The sequence below is a fragment of the Ictalurus punctatus genome, chromosome 2 (assembly GCF_001660625.3).
Source record: "Ictalurus punctatus breed USDA103 chromosome 2, Coco_2.0, whole genome shotgun sequence".
Taxonomy (NCBI): Eukaryota; Metazoa; Chordata; class Actinopteri; order Siluriformes; family Ictaluridae; genus Ictalurus; species Ictalurus punctatus.
Genome location: NC_030417.2, coordinates 17342230 through 17358288, shown reverse-complemented (window position 1 = coordinate 17358288; position 16059 = coordinate 17342230). Strand labels below are relative to the sequence as shown.

General features: G+C 40.4%; 1 protein-coding gene across 7 annotated transcripts in view; it reads right to left on the bottom strand.

Annotated features, from left to right (window-relative positions):
• Positions 1-13863, bottom strand: part of pdlim7 (PDZ and LIM domain 7) — a 44966-nt gene extending 31103 nt beyond the window's left edge. For 3 of the 7 annotated variants that reach the window (XM_017490155.3, XM_053688530.1, XM_053688531.1), the window contains exons 1-2: positions 8792-9393; positions 7116-7214 (exon numbers count right to left, since the gene is read on the bottom strand). In XM_017490155.3, the coding sequence (XP_017345644.1) occupies positions 7116-7211 (96 nt within the window). In that variant the 5' untranslated portion in view covers positions 7212-7214; positions 8792-9393. Of the gene's footprint in view, positions 1-7115; positions 7215-8696; positions 9405-13703 lie in introns of those variants that run through there. The other 4 variants (XM_047151168.2, XM_047151169.2, XM_053688529.1 and 1 more) reach the window with 4 other exon arrangements.
• Between the last annotated feature and the right edge of the window lie 2196 nt (positions 13864-16059).

Below are 16059 nucleotides of genomic sequence, written 5' to 3'. Positions count from 1 at the left end.
AATGTAAAAACATGACTCGACAAAGAGCTCCTGCTATAACCATGCTGACGGTGAGCTGTTTACCAAATGAATCCCTGCTTCAGTGAGTCTCCAGGTTGTATTCCTGTCTCTACTTTTACTTTATTTTGTGAACTCGTGGAGTCAACGTGGAAAATAAACGTTGGAGATTATTCTGCCGAGTCATGCAACAGTCTTCAGAGTGGTTTATTGTGAACCTTAATGACTAGACGCGAGTAAGTCGTGTCCGCAGCTCGGCCATGGAGTTTTCTTGGATACAAAGTTCAGTCCCACAGCAGTGCTTCTATTGTCGCAGGTGATCTGGTTTCATCAGACTACGCTTTGACGGCGCGTGTGTTTGAGCAACGCCTCCGACATGACCTTCAGCTCCTTGCGAAGCAGCAGCACAGCATTCAATATCTGTAGCACACACAGTTCACAAGGCCTCGCTTGCAGCATTCAGTCATTTCCTGTCCTGAATCCTTCCCTCGACACTCCACCCAGAGTTTTACAGCCTCGCAAGTCCACAATCCTCTCAGCCCTCGGTCTGGACTACAACAGATCACAGCTTTCTTATCATTTTTCTTATTAAATAAATATATTGTAGCATTTATTTTACTAGCATTCATTTAGTCTCCTGTCCTTTGTGCAGATAGTTCACGTTACCTGTTTTGGCTTAGCATAAAGCTTAGAATTGTCTAAATAAGAAATAAATCACTCAGAGGCATGCTGCTATAGGAAAGTAATCGAACATCAAGTGGAGTTATTATTACCCCACCAGAACAACACCTTCCAAAGGGTTTTACTCCTCTTGTATCATGGTCAAGAAAATGAAAACTTGTGTATAATAGCAAGGCTCAAAAAGTAGTTCCGGCTGTAAAATTAACGATAAGTTTGTATTAATGCACTCGCTGTTGTTATTATAGTAACAGCTCATACACTGGGACTTGTACAGTGGACATTCCACATAATCCAAGACTAATAAAAATAATAACCTTTTTTTTTTAACGTGTTGTTTAACAAAGTTATAACGAGAAGACGTTTTTAAGGAGACGTTAATTTATGAAAGGAGTCTCGGTTGTAAGCACTTTGTGATGTTATCAGCTTCCCAGTTCAGGACAGTTTACTACCGGAAAGCTCAAGAGTGTTTATCACAGCTATAACATCGGTGAGAACAGAAAATAACTTGTCTCGCGGATGTTAATCAACACTAAATCGAACGATAAACCTTTAAAAAGTACAACGTGTCATTCGGTAATTAATTAAACACTGCGATCTTTGGCAAATCGCTGTGGTGTAAGTGGAATAATGCACTCCAGACCCTACTATTATATGAAAATAATTCCCCTCCAGGGAGTAGCAGCACTTTTCTTGCGTATTACAACAACTGCAGCAGAGAAACTACAACCCGAGAATGTGAGATTAAGAAGGTAAGCCCAAATCCAAAACACAAGACAGAAAGCGTGAGTGGGAGTGCAAGGTTTTGAGAAGCTGAACAAATGAAACGTATGAAGGAGGACACTGAGGAGAGCGATGAGGCTCCGAGGGCCGTGCTGACGGACAGAAGCACCTGCGTCCTGGGCTCAGGTTCAGAGCAGCTGTTCCTCCACTCAAAGCAGGACAGCGGCGAAGTGCTGAGCTCGGGCCTTTCATACGACACCGTGAACTCCTTCGGTACTGATAAAAAGCATGTCCTTTCACACGTAGAGATCAGAACATTGGCGCAAATTCAGCAGGACACATCTGCCATTACGTACTGTAGGAGACACCTTCTAAAGTTAAAAAAGGTAGGAAAGTGCCAACGTAACACGAATACCAGGGCACATGATGGCTTTAACATACTGAAGAAGCCCCTTCAATGCTCAAGTGCCTTTTACATTTCACCTTGGTTCATCTGTACACCACCGATTCACCTTCAGCACAAGCACTTCATTCTAGTCACATTTCAGTTTTACTTCTTCCACTGCCTTTTTCGGTGGGGGGCTGGAATACACCATTGTGTCAGATCCATAAATACCCTGCAGGGCCGAGCTACGAGAGCTCGGAGAGCTCTTACGTGAGAAACTAGACACCCCCCCCCCACAAATACTTGTTTCAAAAATTCAGCCTCGAATCCTGACGTGGCTGGGAATCAGATCAGCAACAAATGACTGATTTTATGAGCGCAAGCACTTCGTGCTGAGCGCTTGTCAAATTTATGTCTCTCGCACATCATTAAACGTCAGGAGTAATGCGGGCTCAGGGACGCAGGGGAGAAAAGAGCCGTAAAGACATGAAGGCATAAAGACATAATCGAGGATAAAACCGAGAGGGACATGTGAGAACGTATCCGAACGGTTACATCATATTTACAGCTCAGCTCATGTTCAGACAGAATATGTTGACGCGAACCAGATGAATGATCCATCACAAAAGTAGAAACTAACACTAAACATCTGTTGGAAATGTTGCGTAAACTTTTTCTTTAGTCACAGGCGTGTATGAACTCTTCCAAACAAACAATCCTTGCCTCATTCCAAGGGCTGGGGGGGGCTCAAGGATGACCGAGGGAGGACACAAGAGGCCACTGTGTGTTGTCAGGAGTGGGATGGCAGTGCTAAAAATGCTTGGAATGCTGGAAATGCATGCTAATCAGGGAGATCCTACAGACAGCTCACGCACGGCAGAGAACTCCGAATGAAGATCTGCAATTCGACCAAGACAGAGACGATCTGATCACTTACAGCTCAGATTATACATCATAAAGGCATGGAATGTTTTCTGATCGTGGATGGATACACACATAAGAGGGAAGGAAAAGGAGGGGAGAAGTAGACCAGTCACCCCACTCTGTTCCACCACGCTGAGAAGAAACCTAGCTCTTCCGTTAAGGACAGAAAAGTCAACAGCAGTCAGTAAGGCTGTTCTGACTCAGTGCAAGAGTCACTCCTGTGAGAACAGTCACTGTTCCCGTCACGTCAGTCTAGCATCGTCTCAAACATGAGTGACTAATAATTCATTACAATGTCTCTCAGGTGGTGAGGACGGAAGAGGCGTAGTGTGTTTGTTCTGCTTCGGTCTTCTAATCTGCAGGTATGCTCTGCTCTAAAGCATGTGATGCCATCAAGACACTTCAGGCATTGAGGGAACCCACTAGAAACTTGCTCCACCGATGGTCATTATATTGCTGTTCGGATGCGAGAGTTTTATTTAGAGCTGCAACAATGAAAATCGATGTCAACGAATCTCATTATTGATTAGTCGGTCTGCGCGTGGCACGGGGTGTGTTTACTCACTACGTTACTTCTGTTCCGAAAACGCGCTTCGGAGAGTAAATATTAAAAGTTGTGTCACAAATGAAGTACTATACACTTACACTATGTACTCAACTATCTAGTGTATGAATTTTAGAAAAGTAATATATAGTCTCAAAAGGATCTCTAGCGGTTTTTTACCAACCGGAAGAATAAGCCGCTTCCTAGTCGACAGCGCATGACGTCCTACGCACATAATGTGATGCCGCTAGCTTTAGCGAACACCCAGAGTCACCGACAATAACTTTCTTCAGTTTACTGTTTAACTCAACATTACTTTTTATAAGAAGTAATGCGTAAATACTGGAGATGCACCGATACTAAATTTCTAAGCCAATACCGATAACCGTGTGATATCAGCTGATACCGATACCGATCATTTAAATCTTTCAACAGTGTACTGGCCCTTTAATTCAGTGTGAGCAGCGTGGGGGGGGGGATAGACTCTACGCTGAAACTCCTGATTCACTGCTGCTCACTTCCGGTGTAAATGCAGTGCAGTGCAGAGCTTACAAACTGCAGTTTTGTCATCATTCCACACAAGAGACATCATCTTTACACTCAGCACCAAATCAATGTGTTTTCCCGCCCTCTTTTGATTGACAGGATATAATCTGCCCTGATCAGCGGATGTTTTTAAACTATCGGCCGATAGCGTGAAAAATAGCCTTTATCAGCTGATACATCGGTGCATCTCTAGTAAATACGATTATATAATATAAACTTATATATTAGCTTATATAAGTATTTATACATTATTTTATGGATGCACAAAAAGCACTGAATTAAACTACAGTCCTAAATGAATAATATATATTCTGCTGTATGTCTGTGTATTGGGTTCTTTTAAGTCGTGTATATATAATTGGACAATTGTGTACAGTTGAAGTCTGAAGATTATGTTTGTAACACTCAGTTTGTGGATTCTATTTTAAATAAACTTTAAAAAAAAAAAAAAAAAAAAAGGGCACTGAAAGTTTGCACCCCCTTCTGATTAAACAAAAAAATAGGCCAACTAATCGATTATGAAAATAATCGTTAGTTGCAGCCCTAGTATTATTACTGAGGAGAGGTGTATTACAGACGTCCCCCTGATCAGCGACTGGTTTTCATTATTAAGCTCTTTTCCATATTAGAGAGTCACGTGTTCAAACGCCAGATGACAAGAGAAACCCAGAGAAAGTCTCAGAGACCACGATGAAAGTGAAAGAGAGAGAGCACATACAGACACGCTTGCAATAACTGTTACGCAACACTTGTTCGTCACTCGGACAGGTGAGGTCACCGAGGTCTACCTCGCATCCAGGTGATCCTTTCGGTCACTGATCGCAACCGTAGCTCCTGTCTGGTGGCAAAACAGATGCAAGAGGCTCCAGGTTGAGTGGAGCTTATAAAGAGTCATAAATCCAATCGTAAAACATGGCGTGAGGGAAGAGAAACAAGAAAACAGATGACTGACGTTACAGTGTATTGTGTTTGACAGTCTAAAAGGGAAAGATGTTATCAAATGATATCATTTCTGGCACAAGGGTAAAACAATATTTGTGTCATGTTCATATCATTTTTGTGGCGTTTCCCCCCCCAAAAAAAAATCCCTTGCCATGGATGAACAACGATTCACAATGAAGTTTGTGTAAATATGGATTAAAAGCAGCGAGTCCTGTTAGAACAAGCTCAAATTTCAGCTACTGAGATAGGAAAGCTTCATGAGAGCTGTGTACTGCATTACTCACACTATACTGCTTCACCAAGCCCTAGTTAGATAAAAATGGGTCACTTTCACATTTGGTCTGAATACTCGAATCTAGAACCCAAGACTGATTCTGGGCTCATAAATCTCAGGCAAGCTCAAGCAACAAAGAAAAATACCTTTTGGAAATCATGATGCAGGAACACCTGCAAACCAGGAGCTGATCTCATAAGGCGGACATGAGACGTGCCCCCCCACGCTGTGCTCTAATTTCCGCTGCTTCACAAAAGTAGAAACAGGAAATAATGTGAGAAGTTGAACCAATCGTGTTCCTCGGTACGCAAGGCCAAGCATGGACGGCTACCGCCCCTGATGCGGACTGTGCCGTGGTTCGTTTGAAGTGAAGCCCGACCCAAACTTTCAAGAGAACTGAGGATGGGATATCTTTGGAGCACAGTGTTCACACCTCCCGAAAAATACCAAACTCGGCGCTCAGACATCTCGGAGTCTGGGAGAGGAAAAAACGCAAGTGTAAAAGACAACAAAACAACAACAATAACAAAAGGGGGGGGGGGGGGGACAAAAAAAAAAAAAAAAAAAAAACACAAAGCAATCCCGTTCAATGTAGAAATAAATGTTGAAGTCGACCACAAGTTCCCACCTGCAATTCCACCAACTGGAACGCAGTCTCTTTCCAAAATGCCAGTGTAACCACTGAAGCCAAGTTTACAGAAGGATTTACATTTTGTTGTTTGATATAAGGCTTTAGTCAATGTAACATACATATTATATTATATATTATATATATTTTTTATTATTATTAGTGTTCATTCATGCATTTCTAACATTGTCATGATTGAGCCATTTGCTCATTTGTAGTACTCATTAAAGACCTTTTCAAGATGGCACTCTTTGCTACTCTTGGCAAACAGGTTTACATCCTAACGCTGCACATACAAGGGAAGGAAAGAGTGTCGTGTTCAATCTGGAGCTTTGGAGGCAGCAATAAACCAAGATTCGATGACCTTTAGCGGAGGAGGAGGCATCCTGAGAAACCAAACAAACCTTCAACATATCCATGTGAGGCGAGAGAGAGAGAGTTGCGCAGAGCCTTCTTTTATGGGTTTGATATCAAGCAGTGACATGTTTGAGAAGGAATGTGAGTGTTGAAACGGCCCTCGCCGGGCTGGAAGCATACGGTTCTCGTTATTTCTCTCGTTGCATTTCCTTTTCAGGATTTGTTTGATGCTTTTGTGATTTCTGTTCAGCAGGAACACAGTGCCTCAAGGCCACAGGAGTGTGTTCAGTGCTCCATTTCTATTAGCATGCGGGGTAGGGGGGAGGGGACGACCATCCTGACGAGTACAGCTTTTAAGGAATACATCGGTGAGAAATGCCAAACATCTGTCCTTATCTAGCTTACATTCACTGTTCAATAATCTTTCAACAGTCATTTGTCAATGCTGGTGTAACCCAATTCTACTATCTGTTTAGGCCTCCAAATATTTATATCTGTACCTGTATTCAGATTCAATTCAATATTCAGAAACAATGGAAATTTCAGAATTGGTCGGGAAAAATAGAGACAAATGTAAACAACGTAGCAGCCTGATTTCACTCGTGTCTATGAGCTTCATATCTGGCTGTTCGCTTGTGTCTTCCTAAATTTATTACATTTGTAAATGTATAATATTCATATTCAACAGTCACAATAGTGCAATTTTTGTTACAATTCACTGATTACACGTCACTTGCCATCTGCGTTTCGTTTGAGAGGAGGCTTCCTAAGTAGTTGCCATCATCTGAGCTTCACAGACACTTAAAAAGATACACATCACCATAAAGTCAAAAAACTGTGAGCCGAATATACGAACACATTCCTACTTGCAGTTTTGGTCACGTCCAAATAACATTTATTCACCGAGTGATAGAGAAGCTGACGTGGAAACGTTTTGGGGAAAACTGCTGAGTGTGAGTGTGTGTGTGTGTGTGTGTGTGTGTGTGTGCGCGTGTGTCTTCCAGCCTTCCCGCTCGGCTGGCGCTCTTCTTGGTGACGTCTTCAGAAAAAATTCCACAGATTAATAGTTGGGAGTGAAGTCGAGCTCTTTTTGGGAGGCAAGATGGATTACACTCACCCTGGACACTGTGAGAGGCATGCTGAAATCCTTCCCTCCCTGGAGTCGGAAGCCCCACGGCGCCGGCCCGCTGAGCGTCACGCTGTAAACGTTCATGGCCTGTGTGTGTGAGAGACAGTGAGAGAGAGAGAGAGAGAGAGAGAGAGAGAGAGAGAGAGAGAGAGAGAGAGAGAGAGAGAGAGGGAGGACAGATGAGTGGAGAGAGATCAAGGATGGTTGTCTTTCATCACAGTGCAATAACCACCAAAAAGGGAGTGAAAGCAAAACCCAGACAAGCCGATGTCTTAAACAGTCTGCTATTGCTAACTGCTTTATTTTTTGTTCAACAAGATTTTTGCTAAGTGGACTCAGTCGCATTTCTCAGCGACGACTCAAAAGTCTGACGTCTGCAATTTTCATACATTTCTCGCAACTTCATGAGCCGATTTGCCAGACACCGCATGAGCTGCCTAACCCCACACTAAATTAAACCATCATTAGAGGTTTTACAAACCTGTTTCAAAGTCTAACGACGTCATATAGTAGCTTTATACTAGACACTAAAGTATAACGTCTCTCCCGCTGTACTTAATCAGTTGCTCCTGATGTAGCCTGTTTGTTGCATCACGTCCCGAGAATGAAACTGATGGCAGTCAAACTGGCCATTAGGAGCCGATTACAGTCTCAAACGATTCTGTACTGATTTAAGGGTTTAAACAGTTTAAAAAACTACCGGAACTGCCATGGGGAAACTTCGAGGATTGAAGTCATGCACTTATTCATCAAACAGAAAAAAACAAAAAAAACAAAACACACCCAAACAAAAACAACTATTTCATGCCAATCTATTTTTTAATGATATACCGCATTACTCAATATGCACTGTATCATCATGAACACTTCTAAACATCATCAGTAACACGTTCGCGTTGGACTCGTCGCAGTGTACGAACGTGCTCGGAGTTTCTCTCCGTTATTTAAAGCTGAGATTCACTCGCTGTGGGAAGTCGGCCAGCTTATTTTGAGCACGTCATAAAAGCTACAGTTGTCGTTAACCTTTGCAAGTCTTTGTAACGGAATTGTGAGAATTACTCAGAACGATAAACCTTATCGCACGTCATATTGTGACGTCATAAACCGTAACTCAGGGAGCGTCTTTAATCTCCAGAGATCCACTTAGTACGAATGTAATCCAAGTATTTATTATAGATTAATACTCATTATACAAATGTTTCAGGGAATTTATTGGTGCCTTCAAGGTTTTAAAACTCCTGACAGAACATGTCAGGTCCATGTCAACTTTATTTTTATATATTATATATAGACTTATTTGTGTTGGAGTTATCAAGGTTTGGAGATTTGAGAACCGCTGACTACAAGGATTAAAATATTATCGGAATCTGAGAAAACTGCGAGGCATTAGAAGGTCCACTGTGCAACAAAATATTCAAGACAAAGTTCTGACAAAGCAGTCTACAAACTATAATACACAACATAGAAGATCTGAGATTCCTGAAAAGACGTGTGCCAAAGCCATTTAAAGTACACACACACACACACACACACACACACAAAAAAAAAACAGTCCCAAATGACACTTGCTCTCTGGCAGAATGAATTACGAGACCCTTCGCCCCTGCAGCCGATCCGCTCCACCACCAAGTCTGACTTCAATGACTCGAACAGTGCGAACGTACCTCACAGAAAGGGCCAAATTAGCCGCTGGAAAGCCAGGAAAAGTACGAGGAACGCTGGTTCTGGAAACGAGTGCGACCCTCCGACTCTTCGGCCTTGTGGCGGGGGTGAGGCTTTACGTCTTGTCCCCTCTCCACGGGCTATATAAGGAATGTAAAACTACACCAAACTATTTCAGCCCAACACCCACATGAGTCACGCAGAGAGACGGATAGAGACAGAGACACAGAGAGGGGAGGGGGGAGAGAGAGAGACAGAAAACCTCAACTCGCTCACATTTTCTGGCTCCAGCGAGACCGTTTAAACGAATGAATAAGCGCAGACAGACGGCAAAAAAGATGGAAGAGGAGGAGGAAGAGGGTGAGGTAACATTCCACCAAGTGAGAGTTACAAGGCACTTTACATCACAGTCGACGAAGAAGAAAAGAGACATGCTGAGAACTATTCCCAGCACAGAGCCGGTGATGAAACAGATAACCCGGGAACAAATGAGCTGTACACTTAATTAAACACTTAAAACACTACAATCTTTGATGCTGACTCAGGAAGGGGCTTTTAAATCAGCAGTAACTTTCCTGGTATGACGCCAGAGTGGAAACCACTTTTTTATTGCATTGATTTTTTTTTTTTTTTTTTTTTTTTTTTATTAAGGTGTAGCTTTCACCTTTGATCCAAGTCCATTAAAAGTGAACTTATGGAATCGTACACACATTGAGTACTCGTGATGCAGAAACCCAGCCAGAAGTCATTAACATCAAAATTAGTGAAACGGTTCGGCTACAACTGGCTCGTATTCTGCATTTCTTTCATTTAAACCCAAACCACAAGCTTATCTTTTTCTACTGAATATGTCGGCAACACCACAAAAGGAACTTTTTGGTTTGTACTTTGTGTACTTGGCAAATAAACGGCGTTGATGTACACGTTGCACATTGGTGCAGTTGTGAGTATAAATACGTGATAGAGCACTGAGTCACTACAAAGGCAGCACGCGGTCAGGAAAACCGTCAGGGGGGAAAAAAAAATTCCATGTTGATGAACGCCGATCGCTTGTAAAATACACGGGACAGTCGATTTGCATTTGGTAACTCCCACAAACCTCCATTAAAGGCAACACTCAAACAGCTGAAACGGACTTTCTCAGAGGTAGAGGTGAAAGTCATTTTGACTTGCGTCCATGACAATAAAAAAAAAAACATTACAGCACCTGAAAGGCCAAAATCTGAAGGTAAATTACAGAAAAGCTCAATTCAATATGACGTGAAGAAAAGAAAGTAGTTTGACAGGAAAATATAGAAGGAAAAAAAAAATCATAATTTAATACCGTATATATTGCAGCTTGAGACATACCGGATCGGTCTCTTATCAGCCACTAAGCAGCCTGCAGAGGATTTCGCAGTTTTGTTTGTTTTCTTGTTTGTGATCGTCGCGGCCAAAAATGTTCGATTTTGCGGTGGCTTTTTTCTAAATTTACGATGCAATTTTCAGTATTTTGTATTTTGTTTTTTGTGGGAAACCACTTGAACTGGCAAAAGTGCAACTGCACAAAAGTAGTTTTGCTCGGCCTTTTGCCGTGATGTTTGTTGGTAGATTAGACCGCTCAGCTGTATTCGTGTTCGACGCACATGAACCGAAGAGGGCTTTGGCTTAATGCGTGTTGATGTGATGAGGTTACATGATGCATTGTGATGACGCTGCATGACATGTCTTGGCCCAAATCTGCAGAAAATCTCAGGTAATTTTTTTTTTTAAATTGCAAGATCCTCCGAATACCACAGAGTTTCCATAATTTCTGCGATCGCAAAAAAACAGAAAATCCTGGAGGGACTGAGTTAGTGCTGGCTGTAATAAAAAAATTTTTTTTTTTTTTTTTTAAAGACTGGTCTTATTTGTCATAGTTTATGGATTTAGGACTTGCTTTCTTTATCTCTTTTCATATTTAATATTTCTTTAGTTAATACTGTTAATATGAAAGACTGGGTTGCACAAAAGTTTCATTAACTCAAGGTTTACATTAGTTAGTCTTCTTATGCATAAACTTAGACACACTCAGGAACATAAACAGGAAATGAAAAAGGATTTTCACGAATACCAAATTTCTCGTGTAAACGTTCGTACAAATGATTTATGAATAAATCCGTCCTGTTGAATGAGGCCCATTGCAAGGACAAGCATGCAGCGAGAAAGCGTTTTAGTACCGTCCTGCCACTCTGCAACAGACTGTAACAATCCGTAATCTGAGCGCTCATGTATGAGGAAGAGGGCAGATAGTGCATTCCTCTGTGTGACCCAGCAGGTCAAGATTCAGCAGGATAGCTTCGCTCGTCTCAGAGGAAGCATGTGTTGGCCTTCACCCGACCATGTTGGTGGGTTGGGAACTTGGAAGGTGGACCAAATTGTGGAGAAAAATGGGGGAATCCACTCAGCACTGTGACCACTGACATCACACGGTTAAGGTCAGTGTGCTGAATACAGCCGAGGCGGCTAGCAAATGTTCTGGAAACAAATCTGATGTACTTGATGGATTGCAACAACATCCATTTCTGTGTAAGAGAGCTGCATAAAAGCTCTATTCTCTGTAGTAATCTCCTTATTGCTGCTCTGTTATTGTAGTTCACAAAAAGGGCAACGCTTCAACAGGAAATCGTGAAAAATGTTTTAGAGTAGCACGCCCAGGTTAACCTCGAAAGAAATCCCGTCATAAATGAGAACCGGAGAGTGGTTAGTAGTTATTCCCTGGAAGTGAAACAGTAAAGCTGCAGCTCCGGATGCAACAGAAATGACGTGACCTTCATAAATCGGCATTTTCAATTCAGAAACCCAAAACCTTATTCCGAATGGAACTCGTTCAGCAAACTCTCCCCTGCTGCTCGCTGCTATTCGGGAGTTTATAAAGGCAAAGCATCTATGATCGTCTGTCAAACCACAGAAATGCTCTCCATCCTGCCCCTATTTTTCCGTTAGTCTTGTACTGTTGGTCAAAATGGTTCGGTTTAGTTTCACAATATTTTTCACATCTTCTTGCAGTTTTTGAGTTTTCTGAGTTTCCTCATCACAACTTCGTTTTGTTATTGTAAGTCTTCACCAGCCCGTTTTGATAAGTAGTGGACAAAAGGTCAAATTAATAATGAAAATCAGCATACTGGAGAGTGGTGCCAGTAGTGTGTTCACACTGGGAAACATGGTGAAGCTTATAATAAATATCTGCATAACGCATGTGTTTTTTTTTTTTCACTAGTACTTGATATTCAGGTTTCACGAATAGAACAACCAGAGACCCTAAAACCAAGTTCAAGCACTGGATTTCGTCCAACGAGGAAAGGAGGCTGGTATCTGTAACAAAAATCTGAAGTATTTATACTGCTCAGCATTTTCTATACCAGGTTTAGTAAATGACATGGCCAAGAAAAACGACTATTCCTTCCTATTTTTTAAAGAACTGAAAAAAAATCTGAGAAAGTTGTATTACGGAATTGTTTCAATAAACTACAGAAGCCTTAAGGGAACTGAACACAAGATGTGTAAATGCTAGGCAAAATAATTCTTTATAATAAATAAATAAAAGTCTAAAACAAACATACCCACCAGCATGTAAAGCCTGAGAGAGTGCCAATGACTAATCACTAGTCAGCATTGTAACCAACCACCAATCACTGATCACCTTTGTTCCCAACAACTTATATATAGCCGCTGTTCTTGACAGCCAATTGGCTCACCTTTGTTCCCAAGGACCAATCATTGATCTGGACAAACTACTACTGATCACTATTGCTATCAACAACAGATCACTAATCACCAATGTCCCCAATGACCAATTACTAATCACCACTTTTGTCGACAACCGATCATTGAACACTGTTGTTCCCATTGACCGACCACTGACCACTATTCTTCCCGACAACCAATCACTGACCACTATTCTTCCCGACAACCAATCACTGACCACTATTCTTCCCGACAACCAATCACTGACGACTATTCTCCCAGACAACTAATCACTGATGACTATTCTTCCAGTCAACCAATCACTGACGACTATTCTTCCCGACAACCAATCACTGACGACTATTCTTCCAGACAACCAATCACTGATGACTATTCTTCCAGACAACCAATCACTGATCACCATTTTTGTCCCAACAGCGCACTTCATTTTAAACGCTCTTCTTGGCGATATTTACAGTAATAAATGCGAGTTACTCCATTTGTAATCACTTTCCTCACTACCAGTGCTTTATTTTTATCTGTGTCCTTGAAAGAAATTACAGCTCTTTGTAAGTACACAAATAAATCGTGGGACTGTAACCAAAGACGACTTCTTTCTATAAAACGTTAGTTATAAATCACTTATTTTCTAACAAAACTAATCTATTCTTCTGAAAAGCTTCGTTCTTCATGTCAAATGTTGTTGTGATATGCAAATGACCATGACGATTCAAATAACATGCAGATTTGACTTGTGACGTCATGTGGCGACTTCCATCACCTTTAGGAGAATGCATTTGGCAACACCAATACTGTAACACTGTAAGAGTATAATACAGTCTCCGTTTTCTGTGTAAAGAGGAGTTTATAGCTGATGATGTTACGATTTTTATTTTTGTTTTAATATCCTTATAACTGTAAAGTTTGTATTAACTTAAACAAAACATAAATGAATGAATGTAGTGGGTAACTAACATTAGAGAAAACAGCTAAACGCAGGAGAAACTGAGGAAAGTTCTCGCCACCTTTATACTACTAAAAACATAAGTTATTGGTGGAAAGTGATCTTTGGCCAAAGTATTGACCCCTCTGAGAAAGAATCTTGACGCGTTTTGACGAAAACAAAAAAAACAGCATCAGCTTCTAACTCGTCAGTCTCTCAATTAAAACACGTTTTAAAAAAATCAGATTAAAAAGCTGTGTAATTACCTCCTGTGCTCCTTTGGTGTGTCTAGACGTCGTAAAAAAGTGTTTATTTATCGAGCTTGAACAGACTGGACACGGAGAAAACTTTCAGTAGCTTGACTCTTGAGGTGTGAGGTCGCCTCCTCGCGTAGCGGCTCGCGCGCTCCCTCCTGGATTTTTAGCAGGACTCGGACAGATACGTCACAAGTCACGTGGCCACTGATGCACGCACGTTAACGTGAAATGGCCGCGTCTCAATTCGCAACGGTGTTCTTTCTCTTTTCAGAAAATAAATAAATAAATAAATCTCTTATGCCAGTGTAAACACAACACAGTATAAACAAGCCAGGAGAAAAGAAGGAAAGCACAAACAAATATAAAAAGTCCTTAAAGTACATAAAGTCGTTCACAGACACCAATATTAGTACCAATTGATCCCAAAGTCTTTATACACAGCAAAAGTGCTTACTGCTTCTAAGTTTCCTTGCTGTGCAATAGACTCAAAATTACTCTGAAGCTCACATTTGAAGACCAAAATAGAGAGGTTTACAACTTCGAGAATTTACATTTATGAATATGCTACTGTGCTAATATATATATATATATATATATATATATATATATATATATATATATATATATATATATATATATATATATAATGAAAAAATCACCATTAGTTTTTTTCATATTCCAGAAAACCAAAAATTACATTACATATATATATTTTAAAATATTTGTCTATAATTTCTATGTGGCCCCCCTGGTGGCACCCCAAGGAGCCACAGCCCTCAGTTTGAGAACGACTAACATAAGGAATGGAGACTCATTCTTGATTTAGTTTGATGAACAGACACTGTTTGCCTATAAATGATTCACAAATGGAAGAGAAATCATCACAGGACAAAACCCTTTGAAAAGCATAACAACTCCCTATGGTACTACATCAGCCCTGATGGCAAGCTCTTTTGGAGTTATAGGAATTCCATGTTGTAAAACATTTTTTTAAATCTGAATAATTACAAATTGATCCATTTTGATTGAAAACTTGAGCCAGAAACATAATACAATTTCTAAACCTACTGTCAAAGAGAAGAGATTTGGTTTATATGACAGGTCCTTATTATTCCAGATGGATTATATGTGAGGTGTGAAATTGTGTTTAAAAATGAGAGACCAGACCAAAAGCATTTCTTTATAAAATCACTGTCAAATTATAACCCCTTTAAAATAAATAAATAAATAAATAAATAAATAAATAAATAAATAATATTGTTGTAATTGCAAATTAATAATAAAAAAAAATTAAAAACCCTTATGCCACCTGGTTTTGAGAAAATATGGTTAGGGACAAGATTATTAACAAAATGTCTTATCCAGTTGACTTTAAATGTGCTGTTCAAATGTTTAATGCACCATTTTCAGTATTGTTCATTATTACAGATTTTACAGAGATACCACAAAGATCACTGTTAGAAATATAGGAAGCAATTAAAACCTGATAAGGGAAGACGGGCCAGCCTTGTCTAATTCCACCAGTGAAATCAAATCTAGGGGAAGTGTCATACTTCAACTTGATAGAACTATTACAATTATAGTAAAGGGTTCTTTTTATAGCCTTACAGAAATAATCACCAAAACCAAAAGTTGTGCCTTATAGAAGGCTTTTGATTAGGAAAAAATAGACTGTTATGTTCTATATCAGGTCTCTATAGTCAAGCAAGTCCACACCAATCTTATTTTATTTGCTATACGTAGATTCCCCATAAAACCAGATTGTGTCTTGCAATGATGTCTTGCTCTTTGTATTGAACTGACTAAGTGAGTCTGACGTTTTCAAGGTGTAGGAATGTAGGGCATGCAGAGCACACCAAGTCAGTGAATCACAGATTAGTTTGTAAATGAGCGGTGATGTCGCCAGATCATGGGCGTGGCCAGACCTTTTACAGCTGGGTGGCCATGTTACACCCTGTGAATTTCTTGGGATGACAGTTTAGGGTGGGGCAAAATATGAATCCACACAAAAATGACTTATCCGTTATGAATTCAGTGTTTACGCTAATGTCGAATAAATCTTTAGCTAACAGTAGCTAATAATGAACTGAAAAAATCCAATGTTGTGCCTCCAAATACTGAATTTATTGATATTCAGAAATAATGAATATAATCTAGCTGTTTGTTTTTTGTGGTCAGTTGGGGCAAGGAATTGTTTGTGTCTGCTTTAGCTAGATAAACTAGTTTATTCCTGCAAGACATTACACTTAAGGACAATCCTCACCATTGGACAGTGACGCACTGAACTTTCAGATTTCTTAGAGATGTTGCAGTAGACTTTCTGTTATTATTATTTACCAAGTCATTCAGTTTCACATTATATGTC